Below are 26,381 nucleotides of genomic sequence, written 5' to 3' on the forward strand. Positions count from 1 at the left end.
CACTGCTTGTATCGGAGCTTATATCAGAGATTGTACACGCAAGCCGATATCATCGCCAGTATCGGACCAATATCCGATATCCGGATCAGGACTCCCCTACTCTAAGGACATCAGAAATTTTGCTGTGATTTCTCTCTGCTGTATTCCCAGAGCCCAAAAAAGTCTGCGGGCTATAGAGCGTTTTCTGTTCGGGCTCCAGTACTATGGAATGCCCTCCCGGTAAAAGTTAGAGATGCTACCTCAGTAGAAGCATTTAAGTCCCATCTTAAAACTCATTTGTATACTCTAGCCTTTAAATAGACCCCCCTTTTTTAGACCAGTTGATCTGCCGTTTTCTTTTCTCCTTTGCCCCCTCGCCGGGTTATTCCGGTTCCGGTAACCATGGATGAGGTGCTGGCTGTCCAGAGTGCGGGGTGGACCGCTCGCTTGTGCATCGGTTGGGGATGTCTCTGCGCTACTGACCTGTCTCTGCTCGGGATGGTCTCCTGCTAGCCCCACTATGGACTGGACTCTCACTGTTATGTGGATCCACTAGGGACTGTACTTAGAGGGGGGGGTTACCCACATATGCGGTCCTCTCCAAGGTTTCTCATAGTCATTCACATTGACGTCCCTTGTGTGGGCTCTGTGCCGAGGATGTCGTTGTGGCTTGTGAAGCCCTTTGAGACTTTTGTGATTTAGGGCTAGATAAATAAACATTGATTGATTGATGATTGATATTAAAGATACTTCAATGTTAACCTGTTTAAATCAAGTGGATTTGTTGACCTGCTCTACTTTGTAGGAAAAGACTCTTAAAAATCATGCTTGTGAATTAATTATATCTGATGCGTTCATGCGCTTGAGTGCCTCAGCAGCGTTTTTGGGGATATTGCTGGATCTGTTCCATTAAACCAATAAAATAAAGATGGCTCCTCCTAAATTATTCAGAGGTCCAGCTTACTGGACGGTGAGGAAATGAAGACAAAGTGGTTGACATTATGTAGCACAGATCAATAACAGAGGTTTTGGTCCAGACAAAATAGAATAAAATGCACTTGATTTGTGCCCAAATATTTCTTTTGTGTTCAATACCTTGGCATGATGCCTTGGAGCAGAGGGGGGGATACGCTCAGGTCACTGAATCTCTGAGGGGAACACAGACAAAAATTGAATCAACGAGAGGACTGATAAGTTTCATAATGTGTTCTGATGAAATGTTTTTGCAGAATTCTATCTTCAATTCATGATTTGCACCTGTGTGCCAGCTGCTGCTGATTAGCATAGACAAATACCCTCAGAGCACCACTTGCCCTTCAGAGAATCTAATATCTTAGACCATTTGGTTTCAAAGACAGTACAGCGGTACCTCAACTTAAGAGTGCTCAAATTAAGAATGTTTTGAGATAAGAGCTGTCTCTCGTCTAATTGTTGTTTTAAGTTGCAAGCAAACATTTGAGTTAGAAGTTGGCATAGTAAATGTCAGTGAACCACATAAGATCCGCCCAAAACATTTGGTCTTGCTCGCTAGCATTAGCTTATGCTAGAGATGGACACAACTTTGTTTTTCGGCCGTGGGAACGTAGAAAGTGAGTGTCAAGGACAGTGCTGAGAAGAAAAAGCAGATGATATTCATTGAATTAAATAAAGAACTAATCAAAAACATGACAGAGATTGTCGCCGACTTGGCAAAGGAGTTTGACATATCACTGCAAGTCTGGACCATAGTGAACCAGAATGAGTTCAACACCAGCCAAGAATGTTAAGATAATATGTAAACGGTGAACATTTATCCATGAAAATAACAAAAAGCTGGCGGTGGTGTGTTTAATGGTGAAGCAACTGGAAGGAGATAGTATAAGTCCACTCCCCAAGGTAAATGCTGTACATTATTATTACATTACTTCATATAGTTGTTATAGTACATTCTATTGTATTGTTTTTATACAACATTTCTAATCTAATTGTGTTTTTCTTTTTAAAAGGCATTACAATTGTGCTGTCTTGGGGGAGCCGAGCACCAATTAAAATGATTTTAAATAATGTTTTGGTAGGTGATGTTGTAGAAGTTGATTTGAGACAAGTGTTTTGAGTGATGAGCTGTGCCACAGAACCAATTATGTTTGTATATTGAGGAACTACTGAGATATTTATTTACCAAGTACACCTTATTGAAAATGTGAGTTGAAAAAATCAATTGCAGAATAGAAGCTGTGACAATTCGATATTTTAACAACAACATAAGTACCGGTAGTTTTTTTCATGATGACCTTTACTTAGAATGAACGTTGCTGCAATTTACAAGTAAAGGTATTTGAAGCGTACATGAACATACATGAGTCGTACTAATAGTTAAAAATAATAATCATTGGTGGATTTAATTTGGCCTAGCCAAAAAAAGGGATCACACACTGTAATGTTATTGGACCATCTTTAGATTTGATTAGGGCATTGTTTTCACAAGCTTCTGTGATTTTTGCATTAATTTTTCACCAAGATGTTGATAACAGATTCAGACCAGTATTTCTTCAGCACATCCATAATATTTGTCATTGTGGTTCAGATCTGGACTCTGTGATGGCCAATCTATGTGTGAAAATGGTGTCTCACATTCTACTAAATATGCCAAAATCCATTGACAGCTAAAATGGCCATTCAGAGCTGTATATTTAAATAGTCATCTAACCTCATCCTTTGCTGAATCTAAACCTGAAAAACTACAGTAATCCCAACTCTATTTGCTTTGTTAAATCCAGATGGTGACTTTTCTTTTGTGGCCATACTGCATTTTGCTGAGTCATGTCACATCGGGCTGTGTTTCAGTTTGCTGTTAAATGTTATGAAAGAAAAGACACTGGTCCTTGATGAAATCCCATGTGCTTGTGTGTAAACTTGGTCGGTAAAAGATATTAGAAGTTAAATATTTATATAAAAAGAGTAAGGTTTGATAGTTGTTTTTAATGATTTTGATAAAAGCTGTTAAGTTATGCAGGACAAATTAATGTCGAGTATTAGAATTTTTTTTTAAAAAGGGCAAGAGCTATAGCCTTTGTGCTGGGAAAGGAACTTGAGAAAACAAGGAAAGGGAACGTATAGCATATACTTTACAGACCTCCTGTTTTTGTTTTGGTCCACCTCACAATGTGTAAAGTACTTTAACCCTCAGAGGACAAAGACTGTTTTTTTGTCCTTCAGTATATGTTTGCTGTGTTTTGGCCATCATTTTATGATACATGTTTCTTTCATGTTAAATTTGAAAATTTCAATGTCTAAAACTTTCACAAATGTACGATACATGGGTGGTAATTAGACAATACCCATTTTTCCAAGGGCATAAAAACATTTTGGATTCATTATTTCTTTTATGTCTTAGATATGTGTTCTTTCCTTCCCTTGCTACTGCAATGACTCCTGCAAGCTGGTCTTTTGATTTTGTTTTGTCTCATATGTTCATGTTGACTATTATTGCAAAAACCAAGATCTCGCAGGCCTCCTATTTACAGATTAGGATTTTATGCATCAAAAACAGGAATGTTTAGCTCCACATTCTCATTACCGAAATAAACTTTGAGCAATGCTGTAACTTCTACATGTGACCATTTTTATTCAATTTAGTTAAATCTTCCAGTTGATCTGACCTTTGACTTTTCAACAAAAGAACCAGGATATACTCTAACAGCATCTTTATGATGATATTCTGACATACTACTTACACCAGTGTAAGAGCCAAGTCCTTGATAGGAGGGGCCCCAAGATCTGGGGCCATGGTCTGGAGGGCTGGTGTCTGAAGGGTTGACATTGACCCCTGGAAGGGTGACCCCGGCTGAACTGCCCTGAGAGGTGGGTGACACAAGGGCAAAGGCGTCATCCAGCAACGAACGCATCTGCTGCCTTGCCTCTTCGATGGAGGGCTGTGGAGCCATATAGGGGGGTGGAGGAGGGGCATGCCCAGGAGGTGGGGAGGAGAAACCAAGGAAGACGTCATCGGTGGGAGATGGGCTTCTGTGAGTTAAACCTGTGGCTTGGTCAAGGTCCGACTGAAATGAATACAAGAGACCCACCACATTGTGTGGTAGGTGCGTGTTCCCATTATGAGTCAGCCAAGCACTTCAGTTTAATTTGGACTGACTTTGGACTCCAACGTAAAGTTATGCTATTCTACACAGTACGTTTTAATGACTTTTAAAGATAATTTTGTTGCACTAACCACAAAGGCCACATTGTTGACTCCAGGATACTTCCTATAAACAGGATCAGTGTCTTCTGAGATAAGGTGATCTTTGTCTGCATCGATCTTTCCTTTTGACTGCTCCTTCATCTGCTGTTTGGGAGATCGAACCCTGCGAGCACTAGGGAACAGAATTACGTAAATTAATATGATAACGAATCGGCAAGTGGAGATGAAAAAAAACCAACCTCTTTTGGGGCTCTGTGAAATTTTGTGCATTGTGGTCCATGATCTTATCCATTTGCATTTGTGCTTTCTGGTAGATGTGATCCTGGTCTTTGGCATCCCCAAGGCCACGATCTACGTCATCCATTGCAGGGAAGTCATAGTGTCCCTTCCTCTTGGCACGGAGGCGGATCTTGTTTCGATGGTGCTCAATCTCCGATTTCTGCCTCAGAGCTACTTGAACCTGATGGGAAAACACACATTTGACTGGATGTGAGCTTTGGACTTACCGTGCTGCAAATGTGAAATATTTTTGACATGTACTGAGAAGGGCAAACCTCCTTGTTCATTTGGTTAAGATCAGGCAATTTGGCAGCTGCAGTGTTGCTGTGCAAGGGTGGGCCCGACATGGGCTGCATTGCAATAAGCTGCACTTTGTTAGGGAGTCTTCGGCTTATGTCTGGGGCCCGTGACATTCTATCAACATGTTCGAAAATGGAAGTTGATGACAACTGCTCACTGAGACCATTCACAGGAGGAGGACCTAAGGCAGACATGGAGATCACATTAATACCTAATGAGTCTATAAAAATAAACTATGTTGACGGAAATCTATACAGAACGGACAATTACTGGGTTAAGGTCACGACAAAACATTCATATTTTAATATGAACATTTCAGACAATGATGAGAGGTGGGAACAAGCCAAGACAAAGGTTAACAGAAAAACAAATTGGAGGACACCAATTGGAGACCAGGCCGTAGGTCTACTTAGACAGAAACGGAAAAAAGACTCTTACCAATTTTATTTTTGCCTGCACCGCAACAGAAAAGAAACACAGTTTTATTGGAAATTATCACAGCACGCTAAACCTGAGTTATTTACATGTTGTCACCATGATAAAAAAAAGGAAAGCATATAGACATAATTTCAGATCCTTGTTTGGACTTAAAAAGGCTGACTGAACAGTGTGATAACTCTTGACATACACAGTATACTCTAGTTCCAGGCAAAAAATTATCAGTAAAAATACAGTTCATTCCACTGTGGGTGAGTCAGACAGACTCGTGTGCTTGACAACTTCTGGCTCCACAACGTCTCAGAGTGGCACTGCAACCTTCTATCCATTGACATGTTGTCAGAGCAACTTCCGCTTTTTGTTGTCTTTACATTTCTTTCTAAACTTATTTTAGAAACAAAGCACACAAATAACATTTCTGCCCACTGTTTCTTTCATGTTGTTTTCTAGTTGTCCCTACAATCATGTAATCGTACAGCCTTTTTCCACAGTCTAAGTAGTAAGAGCTGCATTATATATACACAGGTATATATATATACTGTATATATATATATATATATATATATATATATATATATATATATATATATATATATATATATATATATATATATATATATATATATATAAACACACACACACACACACATACATAAATACAAACACACACACACACACACACACACACACACACACACACACACACACACACACACACACACACACACACACACACACACTTTAAATGTGTTTTTCTTAACATTGAAACTTGTGATTTTAATGTAGTGTCACAAGTTTAGAATTATGGGGAAGCATACAGTAGGATTCTGCAGCAATGAGACAGGATTTTCGATGTGACATGATGTCTGTACTATGTCCAATGGGGCATTACAGTACACTGTATATATATTAGGGCTGTCACAGTTCACACTTTTATTCAATCACAAAACATTATCGCATTAATCATGTACAAACTATGATTAATTTATTTTGAAAGGCGAAGCAAGTTTCAATACAGTCAGTGATCAGGTCAATGCGTACAAAAGCACAAAGATAGGTGAGGAGACTCCAACTGGTGTGGTCACTGGCAAAGTTCACTTCAAAATACACCCAGACGGGACTTTAGATAAAACTGTTTTGAGTTGAGAACAAATAAATGTCGGCATTCAAGTAATACTGTCATCTTCTGGCAGTGCTGCTGCCGCTTGTCTTCTTTTTGTTGCAGTGCCTGGTTTATGGGTCACAGGGCAAGGCGACCTACGCGCACACCTGATACTCATTTCCTCCAGACTAAAGCTCTCAAGTCCCTTCACTCGGCGCCAGTAGATTTCTGATGATTCACTCCTCAAGAGTGTTCATCTCTTCTGCTTTGGCTCCACTCACGCTTCTCGTTTCCTGTGCCTCAGCCCTCACGTTGCAGTAAAGTGTCAACTATTACCTGTCCACACATTTTGTGTGCGATTTCTGTTTCATCACACCTTATGTATGCATCATTAGTAATTTTCCCTCACTCCTTTTGAGTGCGCTTTTTGTTATTATTCGTATTTATTTTTTCCTCTGCGTTGGGGTCCTACTCCAGCTAAGATAATTCTGACAAAGATATAAATAAATTATGCTGGATGACATTCTGACAATAAAACAACATTTGTGTCAAAATGTTGGTGTTTTTAAAGTTAATCAAAATAATGTATGTAAGTAATTTACTGAGATTAATCACGATTACTCAAAACGGAAAGTGTGATTAAGCTGCTTAAATTTTTTTTAATAAAAATGTGAAATTAGAGAATACAGAATATTATACTCACAACTCCAACTGAAATTATACAGTATTATTGATACAGCTGTCGTTTACAGCATAAATCGTAATAATGTATAGTATGTATTATTTTGTGTACAGTTGTCATTGCATTAATAAAGGTTTAATATATTTGTTTCAGTCTTTGTGTGTCCCTCCCCCCCTTTTTATCTGTGTGTTGAGAAGTAGTGCGAGTGTTGCCAGGACCACTTGCCATTTAAAACATTGATGGGGACCTTACGCGTCTGCTTGCTGTCGCTGGGCGTGGCCTGGGCTCTGAGGTTCTCCTCAGTTGACTCTCTTCCACTGGAGCGGTCACTGACCATGGAATCGCCGTCTGACGGCGAGATCCTAGCCACAACACATACACACACATTAAAAATAGATGCAGAAGGATGGACCTGCGTGCAGGAATGCCATGCATAATCAAAAATATCACTTTCTTGAAAGGTCAAAGCTTTTCTGGAAGGGGCAAAAGGGGGTTTTCGGGATGTAATAATGTAGTTCAAAGCTTATTGAGAGGATATTTAAAACCATTGATGAAGTCATCCTGGCTAAATCCATTCCCCACTGGTTTATTGGACGGTAATTAAAAAAAAAAAAAGGAGAGGTAAAGAAAAAATCCTTGACAGAGCAAAGAAATTGCCCTCAGAGTCTTGTGTTAAAATTATTGATCACAAAATCTGCTTTGTGTCTGGCTTGGCTTTAACAACACTGTATAAGTATCATTGGCTTGAGGTCTAAACAGGACTTAGTGAACTCAATACCAATGCCACAGGTTATACACATATGATGACATAAATGTGGAGGGAAATGAGTGTCTCTTTTGTGACAGCCGGTACTGCACGCAAAAACCTCATTTAAAGAGGGCGGTCTTCACCAACGTTAGCACTTGTTATAAATTATTATTACAAGCAGTCTTAGTCGATCACCCGCAACATGCCCACTAATAGTACACACAAATAGTTTGCACGCGCTATTTAGCACACGTTTTTTGGATATTAGTAGATCAGTCCCTCAGTCTTTGTTTTTTTGCATTGAGTATGACTGCAAAAAAGGCCACCATGGGGCAAAATAGTTTTGAGTGCACTTTGATAAAGATGGTGGGAAACTATTGAAAGTAGCAAAGTACACAGGTGGCATCCACATGGATCTCTTCTTGTCTTTGCCAACAAAAGTCTTAATAATTGTAAAAGTGAAATTTGAATCCATCTATTTTATTCCTCATTTATATGTATTTTATCTTACAGATTAATTAGATTAAAAAAAAATGTTTTGTTTGCATACAAATTGGTTTTCACCTCACTTTGTGGAACTGAATACTAACAGAAATCAAGTTTTGACTGTGAGCATTTACACTATTTTATCTATGTCAATAGATAAAATAACACTGCCTTGCACTTCCAGGATCACTGACCTCTCTCGTCTTCGACTGCTGCGGGATGCCTTTGTAGAGGAGGCAGAGTTTTTAGATATGGGAGCTGGGCCCTCCCCATTCTGGGATGGACTGGGGCCTTCTTTATCTGACATGGGCAGAGGCCCCGCTGAGATTGATTCCTGCACCACAGTGACGTCATCTTTGTTATGCTGGCCAAGATGCAGCTTGGCAAAGTCGAAGCCTTTCACACTGGGAGCCTGCAACTGTGTTTTAGAGATAGAACAAAGAGAGACATTTAATAAGAAAGAGATTAATCATACTCAACAGTTGGTCTATAGTTTTGGTATGGCGTGGATCCAAACACAGGGTAGGGAAAAAAGGGGTATGAAAAAGAGGGATGGCCGAGAGTGATGGGGAACATTTTTCGACTTGGTGAAGTACAAAAAAAACTGTGTGCTTTCACTTGACACTAATGACATGTTCACATTTATTTTGTGAATTGTGTACACAGATATATTGATCACAATGTTTCTGTCAACCCAGAGTGATGCTTAACAGTATGCAACAACTGGCCCAAAGAGAGAGTGTGTGTGTGTGTTTTTTTTTGCAAAGTGCTGTTGCATACAAACAATAACAGTCATTGAAGCTAAAATAGTAGACCCATTTTATTTCGATCAACACTAAAGCTGAATGAGGTGACGTGGGAGTCTGATGAAACAATCTGGCAGACATAAATTACTATTTTGAGCCACAACAAACACAGAAGGACATAAATAAACTAATCTTCACTACATAGAGACTGTACATTGCTACCACAGAACTACTTATATGACACACTGATGTGATATGACAGAGCATGGTCCTAATGTCCACTGAAGCCACAAACACCATTTCTAGCTATTAATGCCTGTACCTCCTCCTGGACCCGCCTCCCTTTAGGAAACACTTTAATTCTCTCTTCTTTCTTCATCTCTTTTGATTTCTTGAGTGCTGCTTTGTATTCTTGTCCTGGTTTGAATGCTCTCCCGTTAGTCCTCTTCGTGTTTTCTTTTTCCTCCTCCTCCTCCTCTTCTCCGTCCTCCTCCTCCTCCTCACTGGGTGTGCTGTTTTTGCTCTGAGAAAGAGCGAATGGTCCCTGAGCAGAAGCAATGTTCGACACCAGAGATTCTTTTCTAGCTGAACTAATTAGCTGAACTAAGTCTTCTTTTCAATAAGAAACAAAGTTTCCAAATTCTATCCCGGTTTTCCTGAGAACCATCTTCCTCTGCAGTGGTCATTTTTTGTTGTTGTTTTTTTGTCAGTTACACATTTCTGAAAAAATAGTATTGTTATGCAAATTCCAAATGTCCACTGCAGAGGACTCTGGTTCTCAGAAGGATATAAACAATGCTACAGAAACAAGAGCAATCATCTAAATACTCTGCCAAACACTACTCTGTACCTTTCCCATTTTAACATTATTTTCTTCTTCATTTTCTTCTTCTTCATCTTCATAGTCCTCTTCCACCTCCTCAAATTCCTCCTCCTCTTCTTCACTAAACTGTACACCCCTCTCATGCTGAGGTAGTGCCATGTGAACGGGGGACTGTGAGGTAGCAGACTGCGAGCAGAGGGGTGAGTGGTGTTATGTGACACATGATGATGTTAGATTAGTTTCCATTGTACATTAAACAAATTACATCAATATGGGTTCATGAGCTCGGTTCAAAGGCAGAGCATTTACTGGTAAGAGAGGGATCAAAGCCAGATGCATGAAACGTTGTCTAGTAAGACAGGAAGTCCCAAAATACATCTAAGTAGCCTTTAATGATGTAGGGATTTGCCTGACCATGAGCAGCAGAGAAACAATACTCTTCGGTTATATTCCATGATTCATGCTCAACTGTGGTGTCTGTTTGAAGTATTACTAAAATAATAGACAGGGCCAGCCCCTGGCAATTACACTCTATGCGGTTGTTTAAGGGCACAACGACCTTCACATGATTATGTCGAGCGGTCACTTAAGTAGCTGATCATCAACGTGGTCGTCGGAGTCTGCAGGTGTTTGCTTGTTCTACTTTGATAGACTGAATGACCTCATGGTCATATACTTTGTTTATGCTAAACTTTTAATCAACGGTGAGTCAGCATGTCTTTGTCGTAGTTTTAGTTGGGTTTGGCAGCATCACAGTAGTGTACATTCAAAAAGCCCATTGAGATAATTACTAATTTAGCCTTGCTTCGAATGCTGTCATTGAGCATTACGGCCATGTTTCTAAAACAACTGTACTTTTCAACTTTATATTGTGACTGAACCTTTTCCCCAAAGATATCATGTCTAAATAACATTTGTTGTTTCAAAGTTTTTGCCAATTTATAGTGTTTTGTTTACTTTTTCAGTTGATGACAAGTTAGCATAGCAGTTTTGAATTGGGTTCATTGCAGGAGGAGATATCGAACACTTTTCTTTCCAATTGTATCGATCAACCTATTTTTTTTACACTTTCATTTATAACTTTGGACATTATACGGAATATAAACACAGGGCTACTGAACATTTTATTGTTCATACATAATTATTTACAAATATTTGCATAACTTTTAAAAGATTAACATTACACTATTTCTTAATATCGAATTATCTCTCACTCAGGCTCCCATAGCCGAATCCACTTCTGGTCGCCAAGTGTAATACAGTAAACCCTTGTGTTATTGCTGTTAATTTGTTCTGGACCTGGCTGCGCTATACATTTTTCTGAAGTATGGATTATTAATTATAAATGTAATATTTTCATAGCTATAGCATAGAACACTTTTCTGAATGCAGTTGTTAACATTAACAAAACCCACTAGACCTGAAATAACACTCACATATTCAACTTTACAAGCTGCAAACTTTGAAGCGCTAGCCCTAGCGTGTTACACTGGTAATATTAAATATCAAAATATTAAATATCTTGTTTAGGGCCACAAAACCCTAGCCTAGAAAACATATATGCTGTATTATACAAATCATTCATTTTAGGAGTAACAGCTACTGTAATGAGCTAATTTGATAATGAGTGTGCATTGATATTAATTAGACGAGTAAAACTGCACAGCTCTGTGGTATTTACCTTCTGTCTCTGCTGGATGGACGCCATGGCATCTGGCTGGAACTCCAGCTTGTCTGTTCGACACAGTTTCCAGTAGAGGATGGAAATGATGATAATGACCACCAGGAGAGGAATCACCACTCCGATGATGATCCACACGTTGGGGTTCTCAGTGTCAGAAGGTAAGGATGTCATCTTCTCTACAGCTTAAGTGTGGCAGAGAGACAGAACAATTTCAATACTGAGCATTTCAAAGTCTCTTGGGAAAGTTGTCCTTCTGCCTCAAAGCTGTAATATAAGCAAACAGACCTTCGCTATTTTAAATTCACTCGTTTCATCCCCTGGGAAAGTTCATTTAAGAAAAAAGAGCCAGCACGAGGACAGACCTTCCTTTAGGGCTATTATTAGGTTTTTGTCCTCTCTTCAGAGACGCACTGTTGATATGTGAACATTACCGCTAACATGAAAGGGGTCAAATGAAGGTAAAAAAGAAAAGTTTGGTGGCCTTATTTCTTAGATGTGGTTTGTAAACAATTAGAAAAACAGTTTGTTAAAATATCTTCTTCTGACTTTTGTAAAGGTAAATCGCACAACTAACTAGAACCCGCGTGACGTTAGCCCACAAACCCACGCAAAAGTTTGTTAGAATAGTCTCAATTGTTGGTGCTAGGTTTGTGCTCGGTTGTGCAGTTGAAATACAAGGATTCACTTTTTTGTCACACCAGCACATATGAGACAGCACACAATTTTGTACCCGAGATCCCAGATTTAGCCCAATGACTACCACAAGAACATTAGTATGTACAGTACACAACAATTTACATTAAATAGTGAAGTGAATTATATTTATATAGCACTTTTCTCTAGTGACTCAAAGCGCTTTTACATAGTGAAACCCAATATCTAAGTTACATTTAAACCAGTGTGGGTGGCACTGGGAACAGGTGGGTAAAGTGTCTTGCCCAAGGACACAACGGCAGTGACTAAGATGGCGGAAGCAGGGATCGAACCTGTAACCCTCAAGTTGCTGGCATGGCCACTCTACCAACTGAGCTATAGTATAGAATAGGATGTAAATAGAGTACTGTAGGTTATACATAGCATAGGTCAATAGGAGTAGATTGAAAATATAATATAATAAATATACTAGATATAACTGGAAAGTACCCTAACGAATAGTGCAGATACATAAATTACAGCACGACAAACACACATTGGGCAACACAAAGGGCAATTTGCTGTAAGCAAGCTGAAGTGTGTCTGATCATCATCTCCTGGGGAATTCAGTTTCAAAATATATATTTTTTTATGCTGGTAGCTACATTGACCCTGAACTATGGTAGGCCTTAAGTCATAATAACTGTAAAATTAAATGTAAAATAAAAATGTGACTAGATTTTATTGTTAATAAAATCTAGTCACATGGTTAAAACATGATTCTAAAGTGGATACTTTGTGCGGCCCATCCTCACCAAGACTCTACCTCCAGCAGCCCCAAAGTGAATTGAGTTTGAGACACCTGCTGTTTAGTGCAACTTGAATGTAACATCAAAGACAGCAAACCAAACCAAATAAGCCCCGAATGGTTGTTTGTGCTCTTATTTAAGATTTAAAAGTCAGGTCAAAGTTTTTCAAGCCCCTACATTTTTCCCCCATTCAACAAAAAATAGGCTCAACTGTTTGTGTTATGTTTATGTGGTTGAAATTATTTATAATGCTGTATTTATTTTTGAGATATTAAAGATTATCTCAAAAAAAGATTACATCCTAAAAACAAAAACTGCACGATCGATAATTTCAACTGCACAAACCAGTACAAACAATTAAGACTACTTTGGTTGAATTCAGAGAAAATTGGTGGTTGGGTGAACTTCTAGAACTGTCTTTTAAAACTCAGAAACAAAAACAACACAAACAACCATTTTAGAGACACGAACAAGCACAAACCTATAGCACAAACAAATTAGACTATTTCAACAGTTTTAAATGGGTTGGGGGCCAACTTCACACAGGTCTAACTAGCAGAACTATTACTATGTCAATTAAATGTTGTACTTAAGGTACTCACGCTGTGCTAACATGCCCTGAACACGATATCCCAAGATAATGGCTGCCTTTTGGACATCCAGGCTGTTGAGTATATCGGCCATTTCGACAGCAGGGACCCTCTGACCATCAGGGCCCTCCACAAAATACACGACCTCCAAGGGATGGTCCATGCCCACGATCCGGTTCATGCTCACAACCTGGGAGTTAAAACAATCAAGAGTTGCATGTAGTCACTTGTCTGGAGGGCTACCAGCTAACAATGCAATGAAAGTAGGGTAAACCCCACTCACTCAGTCACATCTATGGCATAACATAAAAAGCTATCAAAACTGTAAAAAGCATTAGGCATATTTTATCATTAGTATGTTAAAAGACAGGAAATGAGAACATATGACTCAGATGATAAAAGACTTACAAACAAGTCCAGATGTTGGAAATTGGCAGTAGATCACTCAATGAATGTTAGGCTTGTAGTCCTAACACTTACCATTATTATGTTTTTTTTATTTATTTTTTTAAAATCACATGAGACTGTTTAGTCATTTTAACCTCAATGCAACAACAAATGCCTTGCTGTCTAACAGATTACATTTGAGAAACTGGAAAAAAATCCCCCCCATGTGCTTACTATATGTGCTTATGATGTTTCAAAACATCAGAGTACAATGATATTCAGTGAATATAAACCATAGTCATGTAATTCTCTTGGAACAAGGCAGGTACAAATATTGAAATGCATATACTTTTATTTGTCAAAATTGCATTTTTTTCATCATACAAAATGGTTTTCTTTTTTCCCCATTAAGGCAACAATTATTTGTATCTCTCTACTTGCCCCAGGGTAGTCAGTTGTTAGAAAGTCATAGCTGAGAATAAAATAAATCAGTGAAGACTCAAAGGAGGAAAGAAGTGTGATTCAAATTGCATTGCCCTTGTTGTATATGGGTGTATTTTTTTTACTGTATTAATCCCCTTACGACATTCTGTTGTCCATTAACTTTCTATATAGTAATTTCAATGAGGCTGGATGTGCCTATATTTTTTCGCCTATCAATCATAATATAATGGAGGAGTGCATCTGTGCCAGTGTTCGTTGGTAAACCCTCCCTTCTAAACACATTAAGATTTTGCGCTGCACATCACAGTTGACAGCCTTTAGCGCTGCTTTTAGCTCAATGCATAGTGCAGTTTTCTCAGGGCATTCAATCGATCCCAACTGGATTGTTTGGTTTGTCATAGAAGACGTTTCGCTTCTCATCCGAGTAGGCGGTGCCAATACCTCATATTTAGGGTTTTGACACCAGCCGCTATACGAGATCTGACTAATCTAAGTCTATGAGCATGAACTGATGAAGCCTACTCGGATGAGGGGCGAAAAGTCTTCTAAGACCAACCAAACCGTCCAGTTGTGATCAATTGAATGCCCTGAGATTACAATGACCTGAATTAATGAGAACATTCATGGACGCAGTGCAGTTTCATTTGGAAAACCTAGGTTAGAGTTCCGTGTGGAATGAAAGCAGGGGTTGGACTAGGGGGGTTACAATAGGACTAACACACTAAGGGCCTAATTTACTAAAATCCAAATACCACACGGTAAACAACATGTGTGATCTTTAAAATAGTGTGTACTATAAGTGGTCATGTTGCGTGCGATTTACTATGACTGCGTGTGCAATTGAAAGTGTTTCAGACCGCCTTAAAGATTTTCTGTGTACTTTACAGCGCATCATCACAGAAACACTCATTTATTGCACATTCATCTTATCATCCTGCGGTATTATGCTGTTTTCAAACATACAGGAGACATGTACTACTTTTTATGGTCATTTTAAAAACAGTCCTGCAGTGCACCTATAAGGAAACCACATTTATAATGTTAAACTGCATTTCTATCCAAAGCTGCCCTGGGATAGACTGACAGATTTGCGCCTACAGCCTCTCTGACCGCCACCAAACAGTCATTACACTAGTGTCAGTGGCACTGGGAGCAAACGGCTGTAACCCATCCATCCATCCATTTTTTACCGCTTGTCTCTGTCGGGGTTGCTGGAGCCTACATCAGCTGCATTCGGGCGGTAGGCGCGGTACACCCTGAACAAGTCTCCAGCTACGGCTGTAACCAGGAACCCTCAAATTGCTGCCGCCACATTAACAAATTCATACTATTTTATTTATGTGAAATTGTTTTTATACTTTTTTAATCCAATTTGAATTTAATTTGATGCATGTGTTGCCCAGTTATTATACAGTATTTTGTTTACTTGCAAGTAAACAAGTCTCACTTGCAAATACTGAGTTTGTCCTAAGGGTGTTGCCATAGTCAGAGAGTTGTATACTGCCATTAGCTAAATGTGCCAGTCGTGTTCATTGTTGAGCCCTGTAAGTATTGTACTTATTGCACATCAACTGTTTGATTTTAACATATATTTTAGTTGTATATTTGATTGTCCAGCTTGGTGGTGTTGAAAGCGCCCTATAAAATGTTATCCATTTATAAAAAGGGACAAGCGGTAGAAAATGGATGGATAACAAATTCAATGTAAATTTGCATTGAGCTAGCACATTTGTTTTGATGCATTTATCTTATGTTGGAATGTCATTGCTAAGTTATTTCATATCTCTTGTAAGTCATATTAACATACATTTTTTCTGTAAGTCAAGTTTTACAGTGTTTGAAGTAAAAACCTCTTAAAAAGGGCCCTCAACTAGAATCTTAATTGACAACCTGTTATCTGTCTGCTAAGCTAGAGCAAAGAGACATTAGTGGCAGCAGAACAATGCATGATTTGTACTAAAACTAACTCATGGGAAATAAATAGTTTCATATTTAATTTTTTCAGTGCAAAATAGCAAATTACATAAATTCTCTGACACAACTCTGACTAGGAAGCGAACCCAGTACAATTGCCTTATAAGAGCACCACTAACATTTGGCGCCACTGGAAGCAGTAAGAATGACTGAGGAAATGTACCACTATATTCTTGTCAGTGACTGCGCCGGAAGTTTCTAGGAATACATTTGCGATAACATTTCATATTTACTCCTCTCATTCATTAATTGACATTTGAAATGTTGTTCTTCACACAAAATGCTATGCACAGCACATGATCTGCGCATATAGGTGAGGCACTGGGTAAAAGGAAGCAAGTAAAGACATACTCCTTAAGTCGGAATCACCCTATTGTCTTAAAATTAGAAAATATAAATGTCTTAAAAAAGGAAATCCAAACAAGACTTAATCTGTGGCAGTATGCCATTGAATGAGGTGGATAAACAAGCACATAATACTTTCTTTGTACAAAATAAATCCATATTTATGACTGCAAAACCACCATTTCAAAAGGAATAAAAATGCTAGGACTAAAATTAGAGATGTAATCATGCAAAGAGGTGAGCACTGTGTGCTTACCACTAATTTTCTCCTGAAGTGCTTTGTGTTTTCATGACACAGCATCAACAAGGAGACAGAAAGGTCAAGACAGTTAAGTTGTTTCTCAGCCAGGATGATATTTATCACTTTCAGTCAGTTTTCCACTTTAAGTTCTTCTTCTAAATCTTTGAGGCAACACTGTCTGCTCCATTATTCTCTCCTCTCAACACAGAGAAACTCTTCATCATATCAAATGCATGATTCAATAAGACAGAGAAAAACAATGAATAATTCATTTTTTTTGCAGCTTTACAGGTCACAGGAACCATCTAGAAATATGGCTATAGGAAGGAACAGCACTTCATAAGGGTGCAGTCTTTGAATGGCCTGCCTCTGGGCTGAATGGGATGCTGTTGCCATGTGTGCATCAGTGTGACACTGATGAGCAGGTGCAGGACTACTCCACAAAAGCAAGATCCTGATTAGCAAAGCAGTAAAGCTTTCAGTGGGTACCCAAACACCACTGCAAAGCTCAAATAATGGGCCCTCAGTACTGACTCAGGAGCACGGTAGTTAGAACTTGCATCACGCAATAGTGGATAGCAAACGGTACACTGAAGGATGTGTTTGAATGACCCAGTTATCTATTTACAATTTAATGCATTGTTCCAGTTGCACATTAAATTATATATAATCATCATAATGTCATTTTTGACAAATTTAGAAGCGAGTCAATATTGTAAGTAGGACAGTTGGCCGACAAAACATGGCAAGGTCAATGGCACGTGACAATACAGTATATACACGGTGTACCTGAACGCTGCTGTTGCCGACACTGGTGGCTCTCTTGACACGTCTGACTAATCCCATGGCCTCCGCAAGTAACATGGCCACTCTGCGCTCAATGTTGGCTTGGAAAGTCCTCTGTCCCACTTCACTGTCCAGCACTCCCAAGAAAACTATATCAATAAACAGCACAACAAAATTACACCTATATATACGTACAGTATGTACACATCTATTTAACATGCACTTGCTGTACTTGATTAGATGTTTAGAAGGATCATGATTAAATTAACTCAAACCTTCATACCTGTTCTCACCCAGGAGGAGCGAAGGAACTGGCTTGTGTTCAACTTTGGATAATGGAAAGCTTTTGAAGGTAAACAAATTATGGCACTGTTAAAGACGCCATACAAAGAAAGTGAAAAGTGATGGACAGTTTAATAAACGACTCACGCTCAGCAATCTGGAAGACAGGGTAACCCATGTAATAGCTGAATTCCACCTTGGTGAGCTTCATAAGAGCATTGCTGACCTCTGACCCCATTAGATAACCTCTTGAGTTGTGTACAGTGAAGGTGATGTCCACCGGAGACCTTCCCAGTCGTTGATTTTTAAGAACAGTCATTGAAATATTTTTAATCTGCAGCAAAATTAGATAACAATCTTCATTTATGAAATCAGGCAACAAAAGGACAACATATTCATATTTATTTTAATTTCAATTTAGTTTTTGTCAAAGATTGTAACTCTTTGTAAGAGTGCCATCAGTGATTACTAAGTAGGGCATCAAATTGGGCAGTTTAGCCGAGCGCATACCTGTTAGTTATTCACAAAAGGTTTCCATACTTACACCAATTCCTAAATAAATATAACTGAAAATTTTTACACAAAATAAATCACTCACTACTTATCCCCGCAATAAGCCATTTAAAAAAGGCAAGCTCCCTTAATCCTCGAAAACCAGAGCATGAATTCCTCACAAGTACAGTACCAAATAGAATGAAAATAGCTATAAATGTAAAATTAAATGGGTTATACTTGTGTAGCGCTTTTCTACCTTCAAGGTACTCAAAGCGCTTTGACAATATTCCCACACTCACCCATTCGCACACACATTCACATACTGACTGCCATGCAAGCCCCTAACCACGACCCATCAGGAGGAAGGGTGAAGTGTCTTGCTTAAGGACACAACGGACATGACTAGGATGGTGGAAGCCAGGGATCGAACCAGGAACCCTGAGGTTGCTGGCACGGCCGCTCTACCAACGGAGCAACGTCACCCCCAGCTATACGGTTACGTAAGATCATTACAATTACAAATATTTTAAAAATTCAATTCATTCAATAGAGTACATTTTTGACAGTCTTTAACTGAGCAAAATGGATGTTTTCCAGCCCAAGCTTATAAAAAAATACTGACTTAGTCTTTCCCCTGAATACAGGAGTGATCACCGATCCCTAACAAGACAATGTTTGGGGTATTGACTGGGAATCAATCAAGCCAGTAGCATAGAAGTCTGTTGTGTGAGCTACTACACGATCAAAGTGTCTTATGTCAAGTTGGCTTATTTAGAAAACAATTAAATTTTATTGCCATACATAGAGGAAACAGTATAAACTTTAGGATGCGGATAAGGAGAGTGATAGCAATACCAACAAGCAGTGCAACTATTTTTGCAAACGAATAATCAACACACCCATTTTATGAAAACCAAGACTAAATAATATTTTGAAAAAAATCACATTAAACAAAGTCAACAGGCAAATTAGTAGTTTCAGCTTTGTAGTAGGATGCCTTTTGAATGCATTTCTGTTGAAATCAAAGGATAAGACATCTCATTAGTTTTCATCCATGTTTGTCAACTTACATGCACTGTGAAATTGGCAGACATGTTGACGCGCCGAAGCACTTCGGCAAAGGCCATGGTCAGACCTCTCTCAATACTTTCACTGAAGTTGCAAAACCGTACATTAATATGATCAGGAACAAACTGCAGCACTGCACACAGGAAAATAAATACATTAATTAGAATAAAGCATGAAAGCAAAATACTTTCTTCAAATATTTAAATACAGGAATCATTGAAAGGTGATTCACCTGTATGGACTTGATATTTATTGTCTGGTATCACCCAGTTGGGAGACACAGACAGGAAGCGGTGTCCTGACCGTCGTAAGGCATTGACAACAGATATGGCAGTGTACACAGCTGGACCTGATACTACCCGAAACACAAATTTTGGTGGTGGTTCTATAACCTGACAGACAGGAAAGAAATGTTGTAGCAGTCAGTACGGAGTCAAAATACATACAACAACATCAATAATATCTTTAGTGTAAAAAACAATGTACCTGTAACTCAACCGATTTGTTGAATCTATGTTTCAGGATCTCTCTAATTTGAGATTTGGCATGTCCAACAGATACTCCAGAGGGAAAACCTTTACAGTAAAGAGTAAACAGAGTTGTCTTGAATTACACAAAGTCTACACACAGCTCAGTATTGTATTATAACAAAGAACAACAAAATAACTCACCTATTTTAATTAAATACTCTGGCTTCTCAAGATTGCAGAGGTATTGTCTGAATGTCAGCGCTGTAGTCTGCTTTTCACCACTCGTGACAGGGGTAACATTGACAGCAATTCCAGTTGCTTCTTGATGGAAACTTGTGTTGGCATTGGGAGATGTGGGTATGGGCGGAATTATATTAGCGCTGTTGGTTGGGATCAAGGTCATCGTGGCTGGATTGTCAAATTCATCTTTAGTCACCCCCTGATCACCCAACATGACAGGGGGCACCAAAGTGCTATTAGATGACATTGGAGTGATATTGAAAACTTGCTCAGTTGTAATAATGACTGAATGTTCAGTTGGACTTGAGGAATAGGTTGTTGTTGCAGTAAATACAGGAGTGGCGTGTATGGTACTTTGTGAAAAGGATTCTGTGACAAACCATTGGACATCTGTCAAAGACAAGGAAGACATGACATCATCTGGCCAAAAAACTGTAGGGCTGGGTAGTATAACCGCAGAGCTTTGCAGATCTACAGTATGAGTACCTGCAGACCAATCTGTGGTGGATATTGGAGTGGTCCAGATGGGGGAAGAGGGATCAAGAAAGGAGGTTGTGACTATTGAATGATGCAAAAAAGGCTTTGAGACATTAAAAAGCTCTGTTGTTCTTATTACTGTTGTTTTACTCAGTGGCTCAAAGTCTGAAAAATCACTGTAGCGGTCATTGTCTGTGAATTTTATATCATTGGTGATGCTGTTGGTTGGTGCAGTGTCTGGAGTACTAATGGGCACCACAGTGATGTTCCCTCTTTGTTCAGCTTCACCCCCTGAAACAGAGTTCTCCTTAGTGAGCTGAGTGGTGTAATATTCCAAGCTGTTCATGTCAGGTAATAGAACATCTGTTGGTTGGATGCTGATAGTATCTGGCCACTCTTTGTCTGATGCTTCTATTATCTCACTACTAATAGTAGGGGTAACTTCCAGTGTATAAGGAACTGTGGAGTTAAATGAGGAAAGAGAGGAGGGATCAATAGATGTCTGAGGTAAATGTGTTGCATATGCCGTCATCAGGCTTAAAGATGGCAGAATATAAAGATGATGCAAGGATGAAAAGGATGTGCCCACCCTGGAAGGGAATTCTGTATTATATTGTTCTGTATTATCCTCTTGATCAAATGTGTCGGGAACTTTGGTGGCAAAAGAGTAGTCCTCTTCTTCTGGACTTAAGAATGCCATTGTCTCCAAGTAATCTCCAGACCCCCAGTCAAAGTCCATGGTATTGGCGGGATAAAAGTCCTCAAGGGGAGCCTCAATCGGTTCAGACAAAGGTGATGTAAGGTGTAGGCCGATTAAAGGCACATGGTGGCTCGGGGCTAGAATCTCATGCGAGTTGGGTAGAATAGTAACTGGTTGATTTTCTGGCATCAGGGCACTGCTGGGGCTCATCTGATTTACATGCTGCATTTTATTTGAATTATTTATAGGCAGTTTGGCGTCTAGTAAGACATGGTCTAAAATATAAGATTTGTCTGATGGAGAGTCACTAAAATCCAGTGGCTTAAATGTCTCAATAGGCAGCGAGGAAGCCGTTGTGAGGATGTTTTCAGATTCACTGCCTTGAGCATCTTTAGCTACTTCCTTTACAAAACTAAGCTGTAACACTGTTGATCTTTTAAACGTTGAGGGTCTTGCTACATTTGACTGAGTTGGCATCTGAGATATTGAATGAGTTTGCAAGAGTATGGAAGTTTCCTCTGCAGAATTGATCCTGGAGCGTTTGGATGCCTGTAACTGCGCAAAAGATTCCAAAACAGGTTGAGAGCGATGTAAAGATGGAGAAAGATGCTGTGGTTCTTTTGTATTGAGGCCAATAGGTGTGAAAGATTCACGTCGTGATTCGGGAATTACTTGCTGAGTGCCAGGTGTGTCTGGGTCTTCAAAGGCAAGAGAGGGTGATGAGGGTGATATTGATACTCCTCTTGGACTTGAAATATCATCAATAAATCCCTTAGCATGGTGTGTTGAGCCAGAGAGAGACACATCTACAAAGAAGCAAGGGGAAGTTTTTAGCACTGATTATGGGAGACTAATTACAAGAGTTCAAAAGAACATTGATGATGGTAAGCAATAAAGTCTCTGGCTCCGTATTATCTCTTGTTATATTGTCTTACTCATGAACAAAAACTGAATTAGACTGTAGGAAACTAACAATATTGTGTGACCCTTTATTGAAACCATGTGAGCAAGCTGCGGTGGCCTTCAAATATTTTTTTAGATCAGTCATGATGTATAATTTAGAGACTGTTTACTATTTTTTAAATACTAAGCTACTTTTAATACATCAAACATTGGCTGTTCAGCTTTTTTATGTATGCATGTTCTTAGAGTTAGACTTATTCTTCCAAAATGCTTTGTACATGTTCACACTTTCAGTGACAGGCATGTTTGCTGAACACAAATTGTCAGTTTTCCACAGTGACCACATTATAGATCCATTAATCTTTTAAGAAATCGGATGCTAATATACTAACATTTGAATGAGCTTACTAAGTTGCATTGTGGAACCAGAAAAAAAGCTGACCGTTTTCTTACATTCACTTTTGACCCTGAGGAACTGAACAATGTGTGTTAACTAATCATGTGATACAAAACAAATTCATTGTCATGTGTCATCGATAGTGATCCCAATGTTTTTAATTGTGCAGTCTGCAGGGAAACACCTGATTAAATTTAGATGCTTATGGAAGGTTGTCATACTCAAAAGTTATGTCAAATCTGTGTAGAAAATATGCATTTACATTAGACAGGCGCTCTGTCAATAAGCGGTGTAATTTTATATGACGGTCTGAGAAATTGTTATTTTTGAGGTAATACTCTAGCACGTGACCTTAAAATGTCACTTCATTTCAGTAGTCCTCTACAGCACCACATTAGCACGGTTCTTGCAGTATTTCGGTTGAGCCTACATGAAGAGTTTTTAAGTTATTGATTTGTAACATTATTTGAATAACAATAATTTATAGTGGTGATAACAATGGTGACAACAGGAAATACAGAATGTATTCATTTACAAGGTATATACATATTTTTTTAAAGGAACATTTGTATATATTGTTTCAAGTAGTAAATACATCTTAAACTGTTGCAGGACCTAACTGGTACAGTATTTATTAAAAATTAACTAAGAGTAAACGAGATGGCCAGGCCAGGCTCTGTGCAACAGACAGCAGCCAGGCACTGGGCAACAGAGGGAGACAGAACTGAAGCTAACATTACAGCAGGCAAAACCTGACAAGGGTCTTGAAGGCTAAGTAGATCTGCCACCTGGCCCTTGAAACATGAGTGTGAGGACAAATCAGTTACACTTGGTTGGTTACACATTATTAGATAATAATGTACAGTATGTAACAAAACAAAGCACAGAGACCTGTGCAGATGGACAACATTTAAAGTGCTCAGCTATTAACAATAGAACGCCATGAAATTAGGCATTAGTTTCTTCATTATCACATTCTACTACTGCCTATTATTCTGAAAAGTGTGATACTACCAGATGCAGTATAGTTTGGGTTTTTTCTTGCCCTGATGTGGGATCTGAGCCGAGGATGTCATTGTGGCTTGTGCAGCCCTTTGAGACACTCGCGATTTAGGGCTGAATAAGTAAACTTTGATTGATTATTTGTATGTGTTTTAGCACATTATAGATGCACTGGATTCTGACATTTCGGTAGTTAAAGGCAGAGTACACAATGACATCTGGAAATGCAACATCTCTTCTGTGTCCAGGGGAAAAAAAGTGCGTCTACAACAGTGTCCATTTAAGTTTGTGAATAAATTGTTGTTTGTAGTCCATCATTATACCATCTGCCAAGGTACTGAGCATTCTTTGACCACGCATCTTACACTAATCAATAAAAAAGTATGTGTAAATGTATGTTGTACGTATAATAAAGAGTACCAAACTACACTATGTGGTTCCCAGAATCTTACCCAGAAGGCCTAAGAGAATGATATTATGGCCTACTGTTCAGCATATTCTCATCCGTCCCATAATGAAGTACTTGCCTAAAAAATGTGGAACAGTCTCATTAGTCTGACAACACTAAAGAATTAATACCATGGGGTTTTAATTTATTCATAGTATGAAGAACCACATGATAATGAGATTCCATTTTCATTCATCTGGCCTTGATTCTTCATGTGTCTTTCAGACTGATTTTTATTAATAACTTTCTATACAGACTAGTGTTGTCCCCGATGCCAATATTTTGGTTTCAGTAGCAGTACCAAAATGAATTTCTTTATTTTTCTAAATAAAAGGGACCACTAAAAATGTAATTTTGGCCTTATTTTAAAAGAAAATCTTATGAGACATTAAACATAATTTTTTTTTTTTTAAATCAAAGAACAATCTAAACTCCTAATTTAGCGATTGTATTATATTGTGAGCGTATTATTTTGTCAAAATTAAGCGGGACAAGCGTTACTGTGGAGGGGGGAGTGGTCTGCGGGCCTGCCGCAGAGCAGGGTGTGTAAGGTCCGGCCTCGAAGACAGCGGCAGGTGAGTAGATTGCCCAGCTGGGGCTTGTTATCTAATCACCTTTCGCCCTTATTAGCAGCAGCCGGAACGAGAGAGGCTTGTTATCTAATCACCTGTCGCCCTTATTAGCAGCAGCCGGAACGAGACACGTTTTTGGAGTTGCTGATGAGCAGAGGCATGAAAGCGAGAGACAGTTTGCTGGAAAGCAAAACCACGCTGCTTTATGAAAATAAAAGACTTGTTACCTCAGACTACCGGGCTCACAAAAGGATCTTTGTGTCAGAAGAACCCACAGGAGGGCAACCTCTACAGTTATAAATTGGATGGATGGATTATTAATCTACTTGTTCATTTGTTAATATCTGGTTACATTCTGCTTTAACATGTTCTATCGACACTTATGTTAAAATGTAATAAGCACATACTTTTCTGTTTGGATACTGGACATAAGTTTTAGGTGATTACTGCAAATTTAAGTATTGATCCAATACAGGGTCACACATTGGTCATACTTAGTCCTCCTGTGTCCAAGGACGTATTTCCTGAGTTTATAAACATTAAAAAAATTACAAAAGGTTTTGTGATAATAAAAAATATGTATACAACCATTGTAGTATTAACTATATGACGCTCGTCTAATTTGTATCGTTACAGTCAATGTTTGCATAAATCCAACCCTTTGTTTACATTCAGCTTGCTTGCTGTTAGAGGTTAGTTATTGTATGCTCCTACGATGTATAGTGAAGGACGTTCAGCTATTCCTCGTCCTGCAGGAATAATACTTGTGAAGAAAAATAGTTTTTTGTCACCCTTGAGGCAAGTATTAATGATTAAGAAGTAGCTAAAATGTTGTGGAGGGACGCTGGCTAGCTATGTTTTAAAGCACCGCTTTCAGAGCGGCGCTTCAGTTTTTATAGCTTCACCTTTATCATTAGTTTCTAAGCCAAAATACTTTTATCCTCCCCCATGTTTCCACGCTGTCTGTGTCGGGTTGAATCACATGCCCCTTGGGTCATATTACCAGCAATGACACCAACAATAACCATCGTATTGTGCTGCATCATTGATGTAATACTATTGTGAAATGCCAGCTCCGCTTAGCAGTGCAAACATTTCACCACGATCTTAGTGTTTTTCAGTTTTAAATGATCACAAAACCTCTCATTCATCTTCTTTGGGCCCCTTGCTCTCTTTCCACTTTGTCGTTTTTCTTTGATCCATCTCTCTTAATCGACACACGCCATTGAGGCGTGGCAGATATATTTACAAAACAATCTTGCCTTCTTCCAAACTTGCTCAAAACGAGCCATTTCAAATTTAAGACTTTAGTGAAGTATTCAGCAGATAACCTCTATATATGATAAAGATTTGCCCGAAGAGCTTTGCACAAATATGCAATTTTTATTTAGTTGTAATCCAAACTCGTCTCTCTTGTTGTTGGGCAGACTGGCTCGTACATGCACATATATGCTAAAATCCTCCGCTGCTGCCAGTTCTAATAAAATGTAGCGTATATTAACTTCTATCTGTCAGTGGATTCAATATGGAATCGCTAAAAACTACAACAACGGGGTGTAGATGCAGTCGAGGGGAGTTTGGCCTGGAGGATGGCTTTGGCACGTAAATAAAACTGCTAACACAAAACGGTGCATTCTAAAGAGAGCCAGAAAGTGGCTTGAAGATGATCTGTAG

At 38.9% G+C, this 26,381-nt stretch overlaps 1 protein-coding gene across 11 annotated transcripts in view; it reads right to left on the reverse strand.

Moving 5' to 3' along the window:
• si:ch211-1e14.1 (UPF0606 protein KIAA1549) overlaps window positions 1-26,381 on the reverse strand; it is a 48,963-nt gene that overhangs the window by 4,631 nt on the left and 17,951 nt on the right. For 3 of the 11 annotated variants that reach the window (XM_062036046.1, XM_062036044.1, XM_062036045.1), the window contains 19 exons: window positions 20,170-22,191; window positions 19,985-20,073; window positions 19,731-19,890; window positions 19,501-19,631; window positions 18,083-18,269; window positions 17,937-17,996; window positions 17,657-17,802; window positions 13,489-13,666; window positions 11,442-11,626; window positions 9,788-9,946; window positions 9,260-9,481; window positions 8,386-8,609; window positions 7,183-7,319; window positions 5,174-5,188; window positions 4,711-4,916; window positions 4,396-4,616; window positions 4,187-4,328; window positions 3,693-4,016; window positions 1,075-1,127 (listed from right to left, as the gene is read on the reverse strand). In XM_062036046.1, the coding sequence (XP_061892030.1) occupies window positions 1,075-1,127; window positions 3,693-4,016; window positions 4,187-4,328; window positions 4,396-4,616; window positions 4,711-4,916; window positions 5,174-5,188; window positions 7,183-7,319; window positions 8,386-8,609; window positions 9,260-9,481; window positions 9,788-9,946; window positions 11,442-11,626; window positions 13,489-13,666; window positions 17,657-17,802; window positions 17,937-17,996; window positions 18,083-18,269; window positions 19,501-19,631; window positions 19,731-19,890; window positions 19,985-20,073; window positions 20,170-22,191 (4,861 nt within the window). The remainder of the gene's footprint in view (window positions 1-1,074; window positions 1,128-3,692; window positions 4,017-4,186; window positions 4,329-4,395; window positions 4,617-4,710; window positions 4,917-5,173; window positions 5,189-7,182; window positions 7,320-8,385; window positions 8,610-9,259; window positions 9,482-9,787; window positions 9,947-11,441; window positions 11,627-13,488; window positions 13,667-17,656; window positions 17,803-17,936; window positions 17,997-18,082; window positions 18,270-19,500; window positions 19,632-19,730; window positions 19,891-19,984; window positions 20,074-20,169; window positions 22,192-26,381) is intronic. The other 8 variants (XM_062036051.1, XM_062036048.1, XM_062036049.1 and 5 more) reach the window with 8 other exon arrangements.

The sequence above is a fragment of the Entelurus aequoreus genome, linkage group LG24 (genome assembly GCF_033978785.1).
Source record: "Entelurus aequoreus isolate RoL-2023_Sb linkage group LG24, RoL_Eaeq_v1.1, whole genome shotgun sequence".
Lineage (NCBI taxonomy): Eukaryota > Metazoa > Chordata > Actinopteri > Syngnathiformes > Syngnathidae > Entelurus > Entelurus aequoreus.